Raw genomic sequence first — 20,454 nt, 5'->3', positions numbered from 1 at the left:
AGAGGGGTGAGAGAGAGAGCAGGTACAATTTGTGTAACTCATGGATGTAATAGAAATAATAAGATAAATGTAATTATGTTTTTAAAGATAGCAGCACCAGTTAATAATAATTAAATTAATTAAATAATTGTATTTATAAGAGAGAGAGAGAGAGAGAGAGAGAGAGAGAGAGAGAGAGAGAACAACTATGGGAGAGAATAAAACACAAAGTTAGTGACATGTAATAAAATAAAAACAATTATTATACAGCCCTGTCAGTTATTTATACATAACTTTTATTTTGTGAGTAGTATAGCTGTCAAATGAAGAGTCATATCTTAGTATAGGACAAAGTATAAAGTAGGAGTATTATATGATGATATTTGATAATACTCGAGTAATAACCACAGACCTTCAGTAAATACATTTTATATTTAATACCGACCAGGGGATCCTGGTCATTAGTTAGAGATCAGTGCTAACGATGATCGATGAAGAGTTGCGTCGCTAGGTAACCCCTGAAGTCCCGCGAGACTCAGCGGGTAAGTAACAGTCATCATGAACCAGCAGGTACAAATAGTTATTAGTTTCTTTAATCTACAGTCTGTGGTGTAGATATAGAAGGAGTGAAATCTGTATATTCTGTAAACACACGTGGCTAACAGGGAGAGAGGAAACTTCAAACGAGTTCTCCGGCTCTCGCGGGATTTCCTTGGTTGCCTAGCGACGTGACGCTTTAGTCGCACCAGCATACCTGTGTTTACTTTGTGACTTTAACACTAAACTCGTGTGTTGGTGAGAAAGCCTTCAGAGCGTTTGTAGTTTTCTAATTCATCTCCGAGAAGTAAAGCTGACCCATGTCCGCTGTAGTTGCTCAGTCCCACTTCATCTTCGGTCTGCGGAGAGGGGTGGACAACAATGTGTGTTTCTTCGACGAGCAGACCGTGGTTTTCCCCTGTGGGAACAACTGTGTGTGCTACAACACCGTCCACAGACACCAGAGGTTCATTCCAGGTAGGCTCACCGATGCTAAGCTAACGTTGTTTCCTGTTTACATCACTGAAAAAGACTGTGCACGTGTAAACCTCCTGAATGGGGTGAATCTAGTTCAGGTAGTTCAGATAATAGATCTCCTCGCTGGTGTGCACATTTTAACACATGGATCCAACATCCAATAGGTTGATAGATGGAGGAATAGATGAATGGATGGATTTTCTGGATAATAAACATAACATAAATTAAATAAATAACACTGGTACCATTACAACAACTTTTTTTTTTTTATTAATCAAATATATATGAAGTTATTACATAAATCATGCATCAATTAATCAACAGAGCATCTGGAATGTTCATCAGGAACACACATTTCTCTCATATCACCACCAGATGTGGGGATATTAGGAACTAACATCAGAAACATAAAGTGAGTAAGGGTGTATCATAGATGGACATGATACAAAGGATAGAAAATACATTGTCTAAAATATAATCAGACTTACTGGTGCATGGTCTCAAATAAAGGGATTTGACTGGATTCACCCAGACCTTAAAGGTTCAGTGTGTAGGATTTAGTGACATCTAGTGGTGAAGTTGCATGTTGCAGCTGAATACCCCTCACCTCACCCTCTCCTTCCAAACAGGAAAGAGAACCTGTGGCAGCCTTCAGTTGTCATAAAAACTCAAAAGGTGTTTAGTTTGTCCAGTCTGGGCTACTGTTAAAAACATGGAGGCCTCCGTAGAGAGGACCCCCCCTGATGTAAATATAAAGTATTTAAATATAAAGGCCCAGTCTAGGGTAACGAAAACAACAATTAGTACAATTTAGATGAAACACACTAGTGAAAACATCACTAGGATTATTTTATATAAAATTCCTGCCAATAGATCCCTTTCCCCTTAATCTTACACACTGAACCTTTAAATAAACTCCCCCTCAAAACTCCTCCACTTGCACAGAATGGACTTCACCAAATGGGCCTTGATTCTGGCTTGAGATTCTTTAAAAATCATGCAGTATTAGAGACTACTTTTATTTCACTCCTATTGGTGTTTCTGTTTGTCGCAACAGGCTCAGAGAAAAGCCAGGGCATGCGTGCTTTGGCCATCAGTGCCAACCGCCGGTACCTGGCAGTGTCGGAGTGTGGCGAGAAGGCCACCATAACAGTGTTCGACCTGCAGCATGAGCAGGGCAGAAAGAGGAAGGTTCTGACTGCAGGGGATGTGCCTGTTCAAGAGTTTGTGTGCATGGCGTTCTCCCCTGATTCCAAGTATCTCATAGGCCAGACAGGCGGTCCGGAGTGGATGTTGATCTTCTGGCTTTGGGAAAAGCAGAAAGTCCTGGCCTCCGTGAAGACCAGCAACTCAAATAACCCAATCACCCAGGTGAGTCATTCACAGTGCAGCAGAGCAGCTTCCATCTGATACTAACATGATATCAAACCATTTTATTGTGGCGTTTCCCTCAGGTCAGCTTCAACCCGTACAACAACATGCAGCTGTGTGTGAGCGGGACTGGTGTGTTCAAGCTGTTCCGCTACTCAGAGGGAGCCCTGAAGCAGAGCAGCTTCCCAAAGGTGGAGACCATCAACTTTCTGTGTCACACGTGGATGACAGCGGAGCGGGTGATTGCTGGGACGGACACGGGCAGGCTGCTGGTGTTTGAGTCTGGAGACCTGCGAAGAGAGATCAACACATCTTCCCAGGGTGTGCAGGAGCAGCCTGACAGGTCACGAGCTGGTCCACATTAACACAGTGTCAACATCTGTTCATCCACACATTCTTTTCTCATTGGTCACATACGCTGTAGGGTTATCTGTGTTAAGGTTTCCAGAGTCTGAATTTATGTAACTGATGTAACCAGTAGACTGATCTTAAGAAATCCCCAAAGCCAATGAAATGATCCTACTACCAACCAATGGCAGAATAGAGTCATGATTCTAATGAGTCAAACCCAACATAAGTAACTCATGCCAACTCAGGAGATAAAGAAGGTTGTCCACCTACCAAAAGGTTGGTGGTTTGATCCCCGGCTCCTCCATTCCATGTTCAGCAGTGTCCTTGAGCAAGGCACTGAACCCCAAATTGCCTACAACTACAGTGTGTGAGTGATGTGTGGTAGAGAAAGTTCTCCACACAGAATGAATGTATCACTGTGTGTGTGAACGGGTGAATGACAAAAGTGAAGTGTAAAGTGCTTTCAGTGGCCGTCAAGACTAGAAAGGAGCAATATAAATACACACCATTTACTATTCTCATGGACTCTAGCCTTTTGACTTGGAATGATGTATCAATTCTGAAGTTTAAACAATATGTAACAAATGTATTCATACATTATATTTACAAGTTATAATTGTATTTTAAATCAATCTTACAGCAGCCAATCACTGTGGTGCTGCTGACCATTGGACAGAAAACTGATGATATCTGCTGTGTTTATGAAGACGATGATTGCTTTTGAGAAAAATTTGCTTCAAATTGCTAATAATGACTTTCAGATTCCCTCTTATTCCACCTCTGCTAACAAGTTATCGTATTTCTCATTGTTAGCTATAAACACAGTGAGCTTCTGTGTTGCACTGGCTGACATGTCTCTTCATTTCCATTATCACACATGTAGTTAATCTCGACTCAATCCCACTAACACCACCCTGCAGCTGTAAATACTCACCAGAGCACAAAATGAGTCTTAATGCCCTGCTGTAAATTGTCTCCAGCATTGTGAGGTTAGAGCACCAGAAAATAAATCCACCACTAATTTCACTTGCAATATTCCTTGCAATAAAGTGTTTGTTTAAAACTGCAGAGACCCGCTGTTAAGGGAAATGTAGAAGCTGCCTCTGATACATTTTATTCAAATTGTGCAGGCAAGTGGGGACGAGGATGATCAGAGATACTGACGTAGATGAGGCCTCGACTGTTTCTCGCATCACAGCCATCTTGTCCTATTCCAAGGGCTTTGTGTGCTCCATGGGTCCAGGCACTGTTTGTCTCTTTGAAAAGACAGAGGAGGACAGCTACAGGAAGAGCAGGGGGATAAAGGTAAGGGTTTATTCTCAGAGGCCACAGTGACACTGTAAGCTTTGTGTATGCCTCTAAGTGAGAGTGTGTGTGTTTGCTTTTCCTTCAGATTCTCCCAGACCCACACAGCAATGAGATGACCCAAGCTGACTGTCAGGAGATTGACACCATGTGCATCAGCCCAGCAGAGGAGACCCTGGCCATCAGCACAGACCAAGGACAGCTGTACAGCTTCAGTCTGTCCTCTGTGGACATCAACAAGGTAGCACTGTCACCTCCACCAGCTTCACCACTGACTATAGCGCTGCATTGATGGTGCTTCTCTAGTCATATCGACCTCTCAGAGCTCTTTACAGTACAAGTTACATTCACCCATTCATACAGCGCTAGAATATGCTGTGTCATTCACACACTGCAGCTGTAAGGGGCAATCTGGAGTTAAGTTTTCCACCCAAAACATTTTGGAATGCAGACTATAGCAGGGATCAAACCACCGAACCTCTGGTTTGTGGACGACCCGCTCTCTGAGCCACAGCCAGCTGAAGAGAGGGAATTGGAACAGCAAGAGTGCTAAAAGTAGCAGAAAACACAGGGTTGTCCAGCAAGAAACATTTGCCACAATGCAGTCTGATGTCATGTGCTAAGTGTCTGATAGTCATATGTCGTCTATACATCCTTGAATTATCCATCCATCCATCATCTACCATTATCTATTCCACTTATCCTGTAATGATCAAGGCGGACATTATGTGAGATTTACTTGATAGAATAAACAGTTATATATACCTCACGGCTGTCAAGACAGAGGATAAAGCTTGATAAAACTTCTCAGTGTTGTAAAAGGCGTTTTGTGACCTGGTGGCTGAATAACCTCAAAACTATTTGAAATGCCTGCCGGGAACTTATTTTCTCTTCTAACCGTACCTGAAGAATGACACTCACTCTAGTGCAGCATTTTTTATGGAAGTGCCATTTTACTTCAAGCAGCCCTCACACAATCACAACGACCAACTCTTACCTCCTCTAACCACATTATCAGCCAAACACTAAAATAGTTGTAGTTGTTTATTACTCTTCCTGTAGTTTTTCTTAAAACCTTTAGTCAACTCACTTGTTTCCTAATATCATTGTGTTTCTTCATCCCTTTCAATTTCTTCTACCTTTGACTCCAGCTGACTTTCTTTGCCAACATTCCCTTTATTTGTTAATAACAGAGACCCTGAGATGTAAACTCTTTAACTTTGTCCTTTTAGGATGAAAGGGCTCATTTTGAGTTCCTGTCTCAGTCCTTCCACTCAAAGTCCATCACTGGTTTATCCGTCTGCCTGTGGAAGCCCCTCGCAGCCACCAGCTCTCTGGACCGCTCTGTCCGCATCTGGAACTACGAGACAAAGTAAAGAGACAGAATCACACCCAAGCACTTTGTTATCGTGTCTGTGTCAAGTGTTTATCCAATTTCTCCATTGTGGGTTACTGTATTTTGCATCGCTGTGTGGATAAGGCCCAACAATCAAACACTGCTGATATAAAAACAGGATTTAGCAAAGTGTCCCATCAAGTCCTGTGTTCAGTGAAATTTAACATGGTTTTTGCAGCGTTCACCAAATTATATTCAAGACCTGATTAGGCCCTTCTAAATACAATTCAATACCTTATTCAAAGTGATACTATTCAAAGAAATGTAGTTATTAATTACATGCACTTATAATTATATCTTATATTGTCAGTACCTCCTGAGAAGCAGCAGACAAGTAAATAATAAATCATTTGTTCATTTTAGCTTTTGCTAAAATCGACAGTCTCCTGACAGTCCAAAGTTATGGTTAGGTCAGAAAAATATTCAGACCAAGACCTTTTGAATTAAATTAAACTGTAGATGAATGACTTTTCGTACACAGAACCCATGTGACAGCAGACTCAGCCCCTCAGTATGACAGATTGAGACATGCTTCACTGCTGCTGTCTGTGAATTGTCTGTAGAGTGTTGGAGCTGTACAAGGAGTTCCAGGAGGAGGCGTACAGCGTGGCTCTGCACCCCACTGGCCTCTTCATCCTGGTGGGCTTCTCAGACAAACTCAGGCTCATGAACCTGGTTATCGATGACATCCGCTCCTTCAAGGAGTTCACTGTGCGCAGCTGCAGAGAGGTGGGGGGTGTGTGTGTGTGTGTGTGTGTGTGTGTGTGTGTTGGGTGAATCTGAAGTGTCTTTTGGCGCAGCTACACAATGCTCTCTGAAGCTCTGACTGTCCCTCTCCCCTCCTCCCTCCACTCCTCAGTGTGCTTTCAGCCACGGTGGCCACATGTTTGCAGCGGTCAATGGAAATGTCATTCACATCTACTCCGTCACCTCTTTTGAGAATATCCTCAATCTGAAGGGTCACAATGGGAAGGTGAGTCAGGCGTGAGGATGTATTCCACAGCGGACACATGGTCATATTTCAAATGGACATCTTTTGATTTGTTCTGTCAGATCCGTGGCATTGAATGGAGCCTGGACGACAGCCGGCTGGTGTCATGTGGGATGGATGGTGCGGTGTATGAGTGGAACACACAAACTGGCAAGCGCGAGTCAGAGAGCGTCCTCAAGTCCTGCAGCTACACAGATGTGGCCTTCTCCTCAGACTGTAAGAGCATCCTGGCTGTGGGAAGCGACCTCATGCTGAAGGAGATCCAAGATTGTCAAGTAGGAACAGCCCACCAATGTGTCTCACGCTGAGTTTCCATAAATGATAGTGAGTGGAATAGCGCAGTTAGTTGAATACATCATTAATTTACTGTGCCAGTGCCTGTTCTAAACCTACCAGTTTGGAATGGGCTGTTTTCTTGTCAGATGAGAGCAGTGAGAAATAACTAAATTATAAAAAGTTGTGGCCTGTGAGGACTAAACATTGATTTTTTTTATAAATGTGCAGGATGATAATCTCTTGGCTCCACAGGTGCTGAGGGAGGTTCCTGCTGATGAGGTGGCTCACACGGCCGTCGCAGTGTCTCACTCTGGTCGGGTGGTCTTCACCGGGGCCACCAGTGGAACCATCAGGGCCATTAAATACCCATTACCCATCCAGAAGGACTGGATCATGTACCAGGCTCACTGTGGCCCAGTTACCAAGGTGGGTCTAAATGCTTGGCATTACACTGTGTGGACGTGAACACACTGAACTGACTAAATCCATCACCACTGAACCTGATTTGAACAATGGGATGTTTTCAGCGCCAGAAATGTCAATGTCTCTGTCATGTCAACCACCACATAACTCAGAAAGAGAGTCCACTAACCTTGTGCGTCCTCAGATGGTGATCACCTACGATGACCAGTTCCTGCTGACAGCGTCTGAAGACGGCTGTCTGTCCATGTGGAAGATCATTGATAAGGAGGGCCGAGGACTGAAGAGCAACAGGCAGATCGTCCACACCGAAGAGATTCTTGTCACCAAGTCAGACCTGGAGGAAAAGGTCTGTGTGTGTGTTTGCATCTCGTCATTTTGCCAGGACTACATCCTCCCAATACTTCCTAATGCTAGCTACAGTGTCTGAAAGTGTAACAGTCAGCATCCACATTATTATGTCAGTAGGATAATGTGCTGGTTTAGTATTTTAAATTTTCCCAGATTTGTGTTTTTGAATTGAAATCTTGTGTCAACATTCTAAAATTATTATTATTATTATCTTGTGTGTGTTTTGTAAATATATACTGTAATGTACAGGATCATCTTTTTTTAAATACAGCTCGATATGTGACTGAGAAACAGACAATATTCATATGTGATAATACTGTACAGTGACAATGACACAATCATCCACTCCTGTGTTGGCATCTGTCCGTTTTGCAGACGCAGAATATGCTGGAGCTGAAGATGCGTCTGGAGGAGCTGCAGATGGAGAACGAGTACCAGCTCCGGCTGAAGGACATGAACTACAACGAGAAGATGAAGGAGATTTCTGACAAGTTTACGCAGCAAATACAATCTCTGCAAACTGCACAACAGGTCTGCTGCACACGTACCACACAGATCTATTCCATACGCTACCCAGTTTGTGTAAAATCTTTCTTTCTACGTCACAATTCAAGGTCAAAATGACAAAAAACAACCATTCCTTGTATTTAATTACGTATGACTTCTTTAGATGCCTCTATTTAATCAGCACCTTTGTTTATAGAATGACTTCAGGCCTTTATTGTATCTTCATTATACACTGTCCCTATAGACCATGAAGACAGAGATGGAAAAAAAGGAGTGTGAGCACCAGGAGAGTTCTGCAGAGGTCACAGTGAAACATTCCAGAGAACTCAAGGATTTGGGTAAGAATCAGGGATCTGTGTCAGCACTATCCAGACACAGCGTATCCTTCTTTCTACAAGGTTCATTCTGTCTGTCTGTCTTTGATACACAGAGACATCCTACAGCCAGAAGCTGATCGTGGAGCATGAGAGGCACCAGGATCTTCAGCATCAGCATCAGAGAATGAAGGAGGACTTCGAGATGCAGCGGAAGTCCGCAGAGGAGCATAAAATCCAAGCCCTGGAGGAGCTGACACAGTCATACGAGGCCAAGCTGCAGGAGAAGACTCAGCACCTGGCTCAGGTCAGGAGGAGAAGGAGGAAGTGGGGCAGAGCTTTGGTGGAGTCAGAACTTGTTCAGGGCTCTTTGATCTTGTCATGCTTTTATGTTTCTGCAGTATCAGGAGGAGGCAGAGCAGGAGATCTGTGGGTTTAAAGAGATCATAAAGCAGGTAGAGGAGGACGAGGAGAGGAAGATCCACGACATCCAAATCAAGTATGAGAAGAAGCTGCACACAGTAAAAGAGACCAACACAAATCTGAAGGGAGAAACTGGCATCATGGCTCAAAAGGTGACAAAAGGTCTTTTGATCATCATGGTATTGCTTTTCAATTAGTATGTTTTTTTGAAGAACATAATTTGTACTCATCTGTTGCTGTGTGTTTGCCTCTCGTTCAGTTCCACAGTCTTCAGAGGCAGATTGAGGACAGGGGCTCAGACATTAACAAGTTGAAGCAGGAGCGGCAGCGGCTGCTGGGTTTGATCCGCTCTCTGGAGAGTGACATCGAGGACCTGAAGAGACAGATCGCTGGACATGAAAAGACCAACCAGGACAAGGTGTTTTTTTTCTAACCTACACAGACCTATATCTTGCTGGACTCAAAACTTTCCATACTTCCCTAGTTTAAACCCTGATTGTGAATCTACAGGTTTATTACAACTAATAACAAAACTAGGTTGGCACTCAAATGTATGAACTCATATTTAAACTCTCTAGATCCGGATTTTTGTTTGGATCTGCATTAAATTTCAGACGCACATAAATATCAGTCCCCAAAATATGCCTGATATTTTTCATCAAGATCGATGAATTATTCTCTGAGAAATAAAGAAAATGCTGAAAAATCAAACCAATACTTAGTAGATACTTTCCTGATCCATACAACATCCTTCCACCAAATATCATGTTAATCTGTCCAGGGACTTTTGTTTAATCTTGTTTACAAACAAACAAATAAATGGACAGGGGTGTAAACATAACCCCCTTGGCCGAGGTAATAAGATTTAGGAAGAAACATATCAGTTAGATGTGTGGTTATATGGTTGTTTAGCTGTCTCCTAATAAGCTATAATTGAATTGAAAGATGATGTAATATTGCACTTGCACATAACAACACCCTTAATTATGATTGGCAAGACACAGAAAAAAAACCTGATCAAATTCAAAGAAGCAGGAGCAGAAAATCCAAAGAATGACCCATGTCGTTCTTCAGAACCCCTGGATACTACACTTCCCACAATTCAACTTGGCTTCATAAATGTATAGTCTCTAGGCCAAGCTAATTATCGGGGTTATTCTCTCAGACTTGACAAAGCCCAGTCATTAGACATGTTACAGCCAATTTCAATGGCTCTGTAGTGCTTAATGCAGAAAATGTTCCCCTCAAAGTTGTATGGATTCTTCTACTAAAAATAGAGAAAAGAAAAAAGGAAACCAGTATAATCAGAACTGAGAGTGTGTACTTCAACATTCATAGTATAAAATATCAGGTCTTGTTTAAACTCTCCTGAGGACGACATGTTTTCAGCCACTGACATTTGTGATCAAACAGATAAAAAATAGCTGCTTGTGCTGAAAACCCTCCACACGTTCATGTTCACGCAGGATAAGACGATCTCCGGCTTGAAGAAGAAGAACCAGGAACTGGAGAAGTTGAGGTTCGTTCTCGATTTCCAGTTGAGCGAGTTGAAGAAGCAGACCGAGCCTCAACAAGACGAGATCAGTGAGAAGAAGGAGAGGATCCGTCAGGTGAGTGGGTCTGTGTGTGTCTGAAAGAAGGCCCAGCCCTCTAGAGAAATACCAAGTTGAATGAAAAAAAAAAGAAAGCAGCTGTAACTGTGATAGTTTCCAGCTGTAGAAGCAGGTATGAGATGTCTCTGCAGGGTTGACAGTGATGTGTTGTTTCTGCTCTCTCACAGCTGCAGGAGGAGCTGGTGCAAACTGACCAGAGCAACACTCAGCTGAAACTCACCGTCTCGGACCTGAAGCTCAAACTGAGGACCAGAGACAAGGAGATGCAGAAGGAGATGCAGAAAGTCAGGACACACACTGCACACTCACAGACCTAACACTGCAGCAACGTTTCAGTTTTACTATTTGTTTTTAATCGACCAGGAAGTTATTGATGGGGCAGTGATTGTCTCCTTTCCCGAAAAGCAGACGTGAGGCGGATGTTCATGTTGAAAAGATGTTGTTGAATTTAAAGGTTTACTCTATAACACTGAATATAAGAGACAGTGCTGCTCTGTGCCACTGTCATTGGATCTTATGACTCCAAATGATGCGTCTTAAGGTGTTTGAAGGAAGGGAATTATTTGTAATGATCCATTTATAAAACCCAAAACACATTGAGCTGCTGTGTTACTCTTTACTGTATGAAGTATAGATGGAGATTTTTCTATTCTTTCTTAAAAACTACAATGGCAGTAGAGTGCATACCTCCGTCAACAGTCGCCTTGATTTCAATCAAGCTGCACCATATTACACACTCATGGAAATTCTTCCTGTTCAGACATTTTTTAAATAATGAAATTCCCTTTTTGGGCTTCCACTGTCACTGTAACACATGTAGAGGATATTGTAATTAACAGACTGTAACTGTAGAGGAACTCTACCACACTCCTTACTCACACCTCTGAGGCCTTATACCAGCTGTGGATTTTGTTGTAATGCCTGTATGGCAAGATAGACTTAAAAAAAAAAATGTATATGTATTTTTAACATTATCTTATTTTCTAGAATTAAACAGTTTAACATCTGATCTGTGTCCAGCTGAAAGATCTGGAGATACACCTGCAGCGGCTCAAGTCAGACCTCCATAACTGTGTTGGCTTCATCCAAGACCCGAGGAAACTGAAGGAGAGCGTGCAGATGATCTACACTCGCTACGTACCGCAGACTGAAGGGGTGAGCACTTCATGCAGCAGTTCTCTTCCAGGGCTGGGTGCAGGATTTCATTCTAGTGGGAACAATTCTTCTTCTTCTTGTCGGCTCTACAGTCTCACATACACTGTAAGAAAGGCAGGGAATAAGCAAACCATGTGCATTGTTTCCCAGGTGGAGAAAAGCGGTGTAGACCAAGATGTTCAGAGGGCGTTCGGTCGCCAGCGCGATCACCAGGAGAAGACCGTTAATAGTCTCAAGATGAGGTCTGCTAAATCTGCTGAGGAACATGAGGAAATCTACTTCAGGATCATGAAGGTGAGTAATGACACTGATGGTAGAAGTAAAGGATCTAATCATGGTGGATGAATGTTTTTTTTAACAGTAATTGTCGTCCCTGCAGGAGAATGTTTCTCTCATTACTGAAATCAACGAACTGCGCAAGGAGTTGTGTTTGGTGAGGACTCAGGTTAAAGATTACAAAGCTCAGCTGACCTCGTACAAGAGGTCCCACCAGTTACGTCCCAACTCAGGGGAAGGACCCAAAAAGGAGCCCAAACATGAGGACGTCAGTTAACTGACTTTCCTCAACCACCTCCTCCATCTGCAGTAAACTCCACAGATGAATACTGAGGATTTCTGGAAGGATTTGAAAAGGGCTACAAGCTTTTTTTTTAAACGTTAGTGCTGAAGATATTTGTATTACAATTATGGTTGAACATTTTATATAAATTGAACATGTACTGTCTCTAGGTCAAGATAAAATAAAATGTTGTCTTCTGTTTGTGCTGTGGATTCATTACATTTATTCAGATTCACTTTCATTACTACTCAACAGATCATTTGTGCTCCAGCCAACTGTCATGGATTTATAGCTATGGTTACATTTTTTCAGGGGGTATATAAAGTGTGTGTATGTAATGTAATGTAAAGATATTTCAGTAAATGAGACATTTTAACATTTACATTTTAACAGTAATTAAAACTGATGTAAAAACTCATATATTCCAAATTAAATTATGTATGAGCTCCTTGATACTGGAATTTCCCCATGAGATGAATAAAGTATCATCTTACTATTTATCAAATTTTAGAGCATGTAAATACATTTTTTATAAATGAATACAAATTAAATCTTGACACTCAATTGTATCAATATTTTCTTCCATCAACCACTTTAGAAACAGTAGGATTGTGCAAACACATTTAAAGAACCAGCAAGTTTGGTTTTAGGGTTTTTATTCTTTTGTTTTTTATGTGAAACATTTTAAATGTTACATCGTTTCACCTTGAAAGAAAGTTTGGTTATGAGTGATAATATGTACAATACTTCAGATGAACAAACCCAAGACCACACTAGTGCAACAACGTCAACACAGGTCAAGTGTCTTGCAAATCTTCAATATAAGACGTTTTAGGTTATACGTGGAATTCATTAGCTAATGAAAAGAAAAGATGACCGGGATTATGTTCAGTAAAAAACTCTATTTTAACATTTTAAATAGTAATAGTCAAAAAGGCAACAAAATGTGGGCACAGTAAAAACATGACGAAGAAGAAGTAACACAGTAATACAAATAATGAAAATGAAAAATGAATCATCTAAAAGTTTGTAGAAATCTTGATGAAATCTTGTTTCAGGTCCACGACCTGCATCTCGATTCTTTTGTGTAAATCATCCATTGACGCTGACAAGGCGTCATACAGAGCCTGGACAGAGAGAAAGGGAACATGTTAACATGAGGCCATGACAGAAGAATGATGCACAGTGAAGCAAACTGAGTGTACCTGAGCTTTCTCCGTCTCTTTGCTGCACACGTCTCTCAGACTCTGGATCTTGGTCTTCAGCTGTAGCGTCTCTCTGGTGATCTCTTGGATTTTGTCGGCCATATCCTCGCGCTTCTGATGGATTTGGTTACATTGCCTGGTGAACAGGTAGGTTTAGGTTTTTTAATACTTTATTTAACAGAGCAGGGTTCTAAATTTTTTTTTATTGACTATTGTGTCGAAATTGTGTTACCCCAGAATTTCTTGAACGTGATTCTCCTTCATCTCTTTCTTCATCTGTCTCCGGATGTTCTGCTTGGACTCTTTGTCCAGCTTCATGGCCTGAGCTCTCTTCACCTGGGCCTCCTCCACACACAGGTTCTTTATCTCCTTCTGCTTCTTCTCATACTGAGCAGTCAGCTCCTGGTACTGCACAAGCACAAAGATGCAAAACAGAATCATGTCAACTAGAAACATGCATTCACACTGGATAAATTACAAGGACAAATGCTTTAGATAAAGTTAACTCTTCAGTGGAGTGTGGTGTGGTGAGTGAGCTGATAGCTAAGAAGCTGAAACTTCATTCAGAAGGAGAATTGGTGAAAGAGCCTTATTGCTGCTGTGGAGCTGATAGAACCAATAAAGGTCACATTGTTGGTCTTGAAGATCTGCCATAGAGCAGATTACTGATACAAGAAATATTTAAAAAATCACTGAAGGAACCAGCAAGACAGTTTATTTTCTCTAAAGTTTGATACAGGGAGAAATTACTGTCTTTAAAAGGCATGTATGGTACGGCCAAAAGTAAAGATCTGTTTGAGCAAGCTGTTGGCTAAAACCAGCTGTAAGTAGCTTCATAATCATAATCATCATCACCACTACCATCTGACATCAGATGACTTACCAAAGCGGAACTCTAAACAGCGTCATTTATTTCATGTTTTTAGCCTAAATGTCCTCGCTACCGCGCATCCCTTGCGTACCCTTGGGCGACAGCTTGTGTGGAGCGTGTGTGGTGTGTCTGTGTGTGAACGTGAGCCCGGCTGGTGTAAATGACCTTGTTTCTAGTCCAATATGAATGTCGGGGCTTGCGGACACTTGGATGACACCACAGGTGCAGTATGGAGGCTTGTTGTGTTGGTTTTTTTTCGTTTTTTTGAAGAAGTGGTAACCAATTACTTTAATTGTATTGTATTTGGCTGCAACACTGTTCACCCCTGAAACTCCAAAAGTGTTTTGAGGACTCAAACACTGAATAAATTAAAAAGGACTGTTCCCCCAGTGAAGACCCGCCCCATTGCTGCTGTGACTCGATAAGGGAATATTCATTTTTCAGTGAACTATCTCTTTAATATTGGTGATATACTGCTAATACACAAACCTTACTTTTACAACATATATCTAATGTTCTGCCCAGGGGCTCGGGCTTTTTAACACCAAGAATCTCAGCTGAAGAATTAAATTCAGACCCTGTTGTTTTGTTTTTAACAAAGGTAAAAGTTCCTGAGTTCCTAAAATTGTTCCTGAGCACCATGTTGCTCTGAACTTTATCTAGAACCAAAGATTAATTTACATGCAGCTTTCACTCATGCACAATAACTTTAAGTGCACAAAGTTGATTATGGATCCGGTTCATTTATTCTCTGCTGCTGTTCCCACTATTTCAAAAAAGAGTCTACTGAAAATGTTTACATTGTGTTTGAACAGACTTCTATATTTATTTTTGATGCTTCAACAGGTTATAAGTGACATTTTCTCCTCCATGATGTATTTGCTGATGATAAAATAGTTTCTCATCAAGTGTTTTTTTGCAAATTGGATATAAATACAGAACTCTTGTACACATACCATCTCCTGTCTCTGCTTGGCGTTGTTCATGCTGCTCTCCAGGTCCTGCAGCAGGTTGTACATCTGCTGGATCTCAGCCTCAGTGTGAGTCACAGTCTGCACCATGTTCTGCAGCTCCACCACTCGCTCATCCGTTTCTGTCTGAAATCATAACATCACACACTCATCACTCCTGGTTACACATGTCAGTCTGACCTCATTTCAACACTGATCTCCCAGGTTTCTCTCTCACTTACAATGGAGTTCTTGATGTTCTTGACGTTCTCCCTCATCCTCTCCATCTGAGTCTTCAGCTCCTCAGGAGACTCCACGATCTGAGACTTGAGTTTGCCGATGTCTTCTTTCAGGTTGCTGACGTCCACTTTCATATGGGCCTGTCTCACACACACAGACACACACCTCTTTAATAGAAGGCCTCTGCTCTTACTGTATGTTGGTATATTTTTGCTATCTCTCTGAGGAGGTTTTGGGACACCACACCAAATTCATATTGTGAATTGTTTCATATTTAAGTCACAGTCACATACCAGTTTCTGAGACTTCTCTGCGATTTTGGTTTTCCACTCAGCGATGCAGTCATTTTTAACATTCTGAAAGAAAATGAGTTGATTTTACTTTGACTTCACAGCTCACACAGCAAGGGGCTATACTATATATATATACATACACATACTAGAACAGCTTTATTTATGTAACTTCAATTATGTATTTTTCTGACTGTGTTTCATCAACACCTACCACTTCCTGGCATTCATGCATGGTGGTGGCCTGAAGTTCAGACACAGCGGCCGCCAGCTCGTCTGCCTCGGCCTGCTGCTCCGGTGGGATGGTGCTGAACAAGGAAAAGTAAATATGTAAACATCTCACTGCAAAGTGAAATACGACTTTCATCCTTCATGTCAGTGTAGAAGACGTACTCATATTCTTAATTCTTGGGATAATGTTAACATATTTATCAATAAATAATCATTCAAGTCAAAATCTGTAAAATTGTTTTTTGCAAAATAAATAAAAACAATTACTTTGATTTTAATGCTTTGACTAACAATCTGTTTTTCATGCTAAATGTCAAACATGTCCACGTTGCAGCTTCTCAACGGAGAGAATTAGCTGTTTCTGTTTGTGCTCTGTGATGAATGAGTCGTTAAGTTGCCTCTAATTCAGGACATTGTGACAGACATTTTACACATTTTAGTAGAAATGATTCAATAAGAAAATAATGAATAATAAATCTATAATGAAACTCACTTTCGGCAACATGCCTAATTATTTTCATTGTTACTAAATCTCTAATATTTTTTCTACACACTGCATGTTTAATCTATGAGTAAAACGTGTCCACTGCCAGTTCAGGGTGGTGTCTTCAAATTTGCTTCTTTTGTCCAGCAACTGTCAAAGTTAATATGAAACTGAACTGAACTGGAGCATTTTCTTATTAAATTACTTACAAGATTAATTAATTATCAAAATGGGTTGCAGATGACTATTTTATTGATCAATGGATTGCTTAAACAGTTTGACACCATCTGTAAAATAAGAGTAGTTTTTTGGGGTTATCAATAAATAAATAAAAATAAAGAACATGATCAGAAGATAACAAATCTTCAACTATGTCCTCCCTCTCTGAAGCTAAATGAGACCTTTTTGGCGTCACCTTAACAAAGATAGTTTTATAGTCATATAGAAACTTAACGACTAGGACTTACGTCAGCAACTCGATCTTTTTCTCTGCTTCTCGATTGCTTCTGATGTAAGTCTGCAGTCTGTCCATGTCTGCCCTCTGACAACAGAGACATGAACTGTTACAACATGTGAAACTCTAAACACACAGCAGGGTAATGGGTACTAACTTGTCAGTAGCAAGATAAAGAAGATTGGTGTCAAAAAAATGTCCTTATCAAGAAATATGGTGACTGAAGTGCCCATTATTTAAAAAAGATTAAGATTAAAACATGATTTCAGTAGAGATTTATCTACAATATAGTCCTAATTCTGTATGAATCATTAATCACATCAGAACTATTTACCAGGATATTTCCAGTTAATGTACGTGTTTTGATTTTATCTTGGTAAGTTACCCCAAACTGCTGATCAGTGGAATAGGGTTTACAGGACTGTGTTTTGCTTCAACAGTGTATATGTGCGGGGACCTTTAAACAGTTTACTCTTGAGATACTATATCACTGGTGGGGTTTAGCAATAGGCTACAAGCTAGCCTTCATCCCCTTTCGGACCAGTGTAACATACAAATTTGGCCTGCTTCTCCAAGACCAAGTCCATCCTCTGCTTCCTGAAGTGAAGGAAGTTCATGATTGCACTAAGAACTGTCAGAGTCTTCTGTTTCTCTGGAAAGGAACAGAAAGCCCATTGTCAGAGGACTGGTTACAAGTACATGTGCAGTAGCCAGTGTCATATGTGGGGATTTTTTGTCATAGATGAAATAAGAAACATGTTCTTACTTGGGGCTAGAAGGTCATTCAGTGAAAAATCATACACCAGGCACATGGGCAGAAACTGCCGCCTAAAAAGATTTACAAATGAAATTACAACACATTTGAAATAACACACTTGTAATAACAGTAACACTGTATAATACTTGAAAGCATTTTCTGATTAGAAAAGTGTTTGTATTAATTGATGAATAAGCAGCCATATAGAAAAGTAAGTAATGTAGTAAATTGAGGACGTGATAAATTGAGATTCATCGAGCATCAAATCATTGACAGGTGAATAACAATTGAATTGAATTATGAGGCTTGTGAAGATTCACATAAACCCACTACAGACTGGTGCACACTGTGGACCTGTATATGCAGGAGATATGGTAAGAAAACTCACATGCGCATGTAGACGCTCATGATAGCAGTTGCTCCCTCATGATAAACTGGATACTGAATGTTCTCCAGAAGTGGAACCTGTTGGAAAACAAAAAACAAATCAAATGCAAAGCAAAATGCAGATGTATGAGGTGATGACACTGTGACATTCACTACATCATATCTTATACAAATGTCAGGTGGTGAAAGTGAAATTTATAATATGGGAATAGATGAGACTGCCTGGTATAAAGTTGAAGTGAAGAGCTCTTTCGCAAAGTGGTACATGATCAATAAGGAGCGGCTCTTACCATGGAGTGACACTCGGGTCTGAAACGATACAGGAGATGCAGCACTCTCATGTACAGTGTTTGAACGGCCTCTGGCTGTAAGAGAGAATAACACATGTTTTGTTAATAGTCTGTAGATTATATGGTATGGATGATGACTTCAAACCAAACAGCATCTCCAACACAACAACCTGATGATGTGCAGCCACATAAATATTCAGAGTCCGTTTGACAACCAGTCTCAAAGGTGTAAACGTGATGAAAGCACGTTTTCGGTTCTTTTCCTCACATTTAATTTGAAAGACATTGCTTTTTGTAATACTTCCAGTCCCTCCTGTTTATACTGGTTGAGTAATGATCCATTTGTAATGAGATCCCAGTGTAAGGTATGAGGGACAAAATCCTGAGTCATTATTCTGTGGAAAATCACCTGTCTGAATTTGGGGTGCAGCTATCTAATATTTTCTTTGATCAGTTCATCTGCAGATTGGTCTCTCTCTCAATTACATGTTTTGTTGATAAAATGTTGCACAGCCTGAGCAGATGAATCACATGTTTCTCTGTTTATTCAACCAACAGTCTAAAAGTAGAGAATTAGTCTGCAGCTATTTCAATAACAGATTTCTTCAGTCATTTCTTTAGCAAAGATTCAGAACATACAGATTTAATTTTCTCATGTGTAAAGTTTTGATGCCTTTTTATTGTTAAACTTGATTGTAAACTGGATAGTTTGAGGTTTTGGACTTTGGACAGTAATTTTTTGGGGTGGGTATCCTCCAAAGTTATAGGCCTTTTCATATAATATTCCTTCCTGGACTCATTTCTATCTGCGACAGGTGTTATAGAATGTACAAGACTTCAAAACATAAAATCACACAATGCAGACACCTACAAACACAATACAATTACTCCCTTTTCTCTACTGTAAGAATATGGTAACCTGTTGATTTGTCCTGCATTCCAGTGTTATTGCAATGTTCAGTGACTAATTTTGAGTTGGGTACATGTATGGTGAACTAACATAGAGTCACCATCTTCGTGATTTACTGTAATACAGTGGCTCATATTATCCATGTTCACAGTCTGACAGCATTATTTGATTTTTTATCTTTAAATTAGATTTCTTATTTTTAAATTTGAGTTATATATATATATATATATATATATTCACAATGTGATGAAGCACACTTAACTTGCTGAATGATAAATTATTCATTTTCACTCCAAAATTAGATCTATTGCATCTATTGAATAATTAAATAAACTAAACCTTTGAAAGACCTCTGTCCTTTCATACTATTCGTGCTATTCTCTCATAAAAATATGATCGTCCACGTCTTGGTCTTTATCGATAACCCAAACAATGGAAACTGATCAATATTTTGAATGGGGTCAGCCTCTATTCACAATGTAACATGTCTGGGTTTAAATGAACCTCTTACTTTGTGTTGATAAAGCGAGTCTTTGCTCAGGCACTTAAACTTACAGCACGCTGTGTAGATAGTGAGTGGTGTGAACCGTTCAGCTGTTTACCACTGAAGGCTCCTGGTGTGACAGCAGGGACACAAACCAGCGGACGGACGTTACCTTCGGAGCAGGAGTCAGGTCGGTCTTCGTGAAGTGTTTCGCTTCTTGACCGGTGAGAACCTCTGTTCGGTAAAAGTTCACTATCGCATCCGGCGTGTAGACGGGGAACGTGTTTTCAGCCATGGCCGCACCGTCGAACACAAAAAGCAAAACACACAAAACTCTTTCGACCTCAACAGTCAAACAAAATTGGCGCCTTGAAAATACTTCCTTGTTGATTCGTAAACGGCGCGTCTGATTGGTCAATTGGTTCTTCTTCTTTTTTGAGTGACATAATTCATTACTCGCCAGCGCCCCCTGTCGTGTGGATAATGCAAGCAATAATACTTGCCCAAAAGAGAGAAAATGTAATCAGAGTATTAACATTTACAATCCTAAAAACTACCTTATGTATATGTGGGTAAGAACGAGCAAAATACATACATAATACGAATACATATATACATGAACGAAATGCATGCATATCTATTTTGGTATTTTATCTCTAATAGTATTTTAATCATAATTATTCAACTACTTCCTTCTGTATTGCAACCATTTGTTTTCTTGTTTTGCATTAGTTTGTACTTTATGTTGAAAAGTGCTCTATAGATAAAGTTATTATTATAAATAAAATTATTATTACACACATTTTATTTATTTGTACATATGATGAAATCAGGGGTAAAGTTCCTCCTGGTCAATCTTGTAAAAAAATTATAAAC

General features: G+C 40.4%; 2 protein-coding genes across 2 annotated transcripts; one reads left to right on the top strand and one right to left on the bottom strand.

Annotated features, from left to right (window-relative positions):
• Positions 1 to 675: 675 nt before the first annotated feature.
• Positions 676 to 12,231, top strand: cfap57 (cilia and flagella associated protein 57). The gene is made up of 21 exons (XM_034585598.1): positions 676 to 993; positions 2,051 to 2,364; positions 2,448 to 2,707; positions 3,846 to 4,020; positions 4,109 to 4,261; positions 5,253 to 5,392; positions 5,980 to 6,145; positions 6,276 to 6,389; positions 6,470 to 6,682; positions 6,936 to 7,109; positions 7,291 to 7,452; positions 7,830 to 7,985; positions 8,206 to 8,299; positions 8,392 to 8,582; positions 8,677 to 8,850; positions 8,958 to 9,116; positions 10,165 to 10,308; positions 10,479 to 10,595; positions 11,332 to 11,466; positions 11,617 to 11,760; positions 11,846 to 12,231. Exons 1-21 carry the CDS (start codon positions 837 to 839, stop codon positions 12,017 to 12,019), a joined length of 3,516 nt encoding a protein of 1,171 aa, XP_034441489.1. The 5' UTR covers positions 676 to 836; the 3' UTR covers positions 12,020 to 12,231.
• A 433-nt stretch (positions 12,232 to 12,664) lies between these two features.
• nuf2 (UF2 component of NDC80 kinetochore complex) lies at positions 12,665 to 19,980 on the bottom strand. Its single transcript, XM_034585600.1, has 13 exons — positions 19,751 to 19,980; positions 18,185 to 18,259; positions 17,896 to 17,972; positions 17,517 to 17,578; positions 17,305 to 17,402; positions 16,764 to 16,837; positions 15,796 to 15,889; positions 15,585 to 15,647; positions 15,294 to 15,431; positions 15,058 to 15,198; positions 13,463 to 13,638; positions 13,231 to 13,366; positions 12,665 to 13,152 (listed from the first exon to the last, which is right to left on the bottom strand). Exons 1-13 carry the CDS (start codon positions 19,871 to 19,873, stop codon positions 13,045 to 13,047), a joined length of 1,365 nt encoding a protein of 454 aa, XP_034441491.1. The 5' UTR covers positions 19,874 to 19,980; the 3' UTR covers positions 12,665 to 13,044.
• Positions 19,981 to 20,454: the final 474 nt, after the last annotated feature.

The sequence above is a fragment of the Hippoglossus hippoglossus genome, chromosome 5, assembly GCF_009819705.1.
Source record: "Hippoglossus hippoglossus isolate fHipHip1 chromosome 5, fHipHip1.pri, whole genome shotgun sequence".
NCBI lineage: Eukaryota > Metazoa > Chordata > Actinopteri > Pleuronectiformes > Pleuronectidae > Hippoglossus > Hippoglossus hippoglossus.
This window is presented reverse-complemented; position numbering and strand designations above follow the sequence as displayed.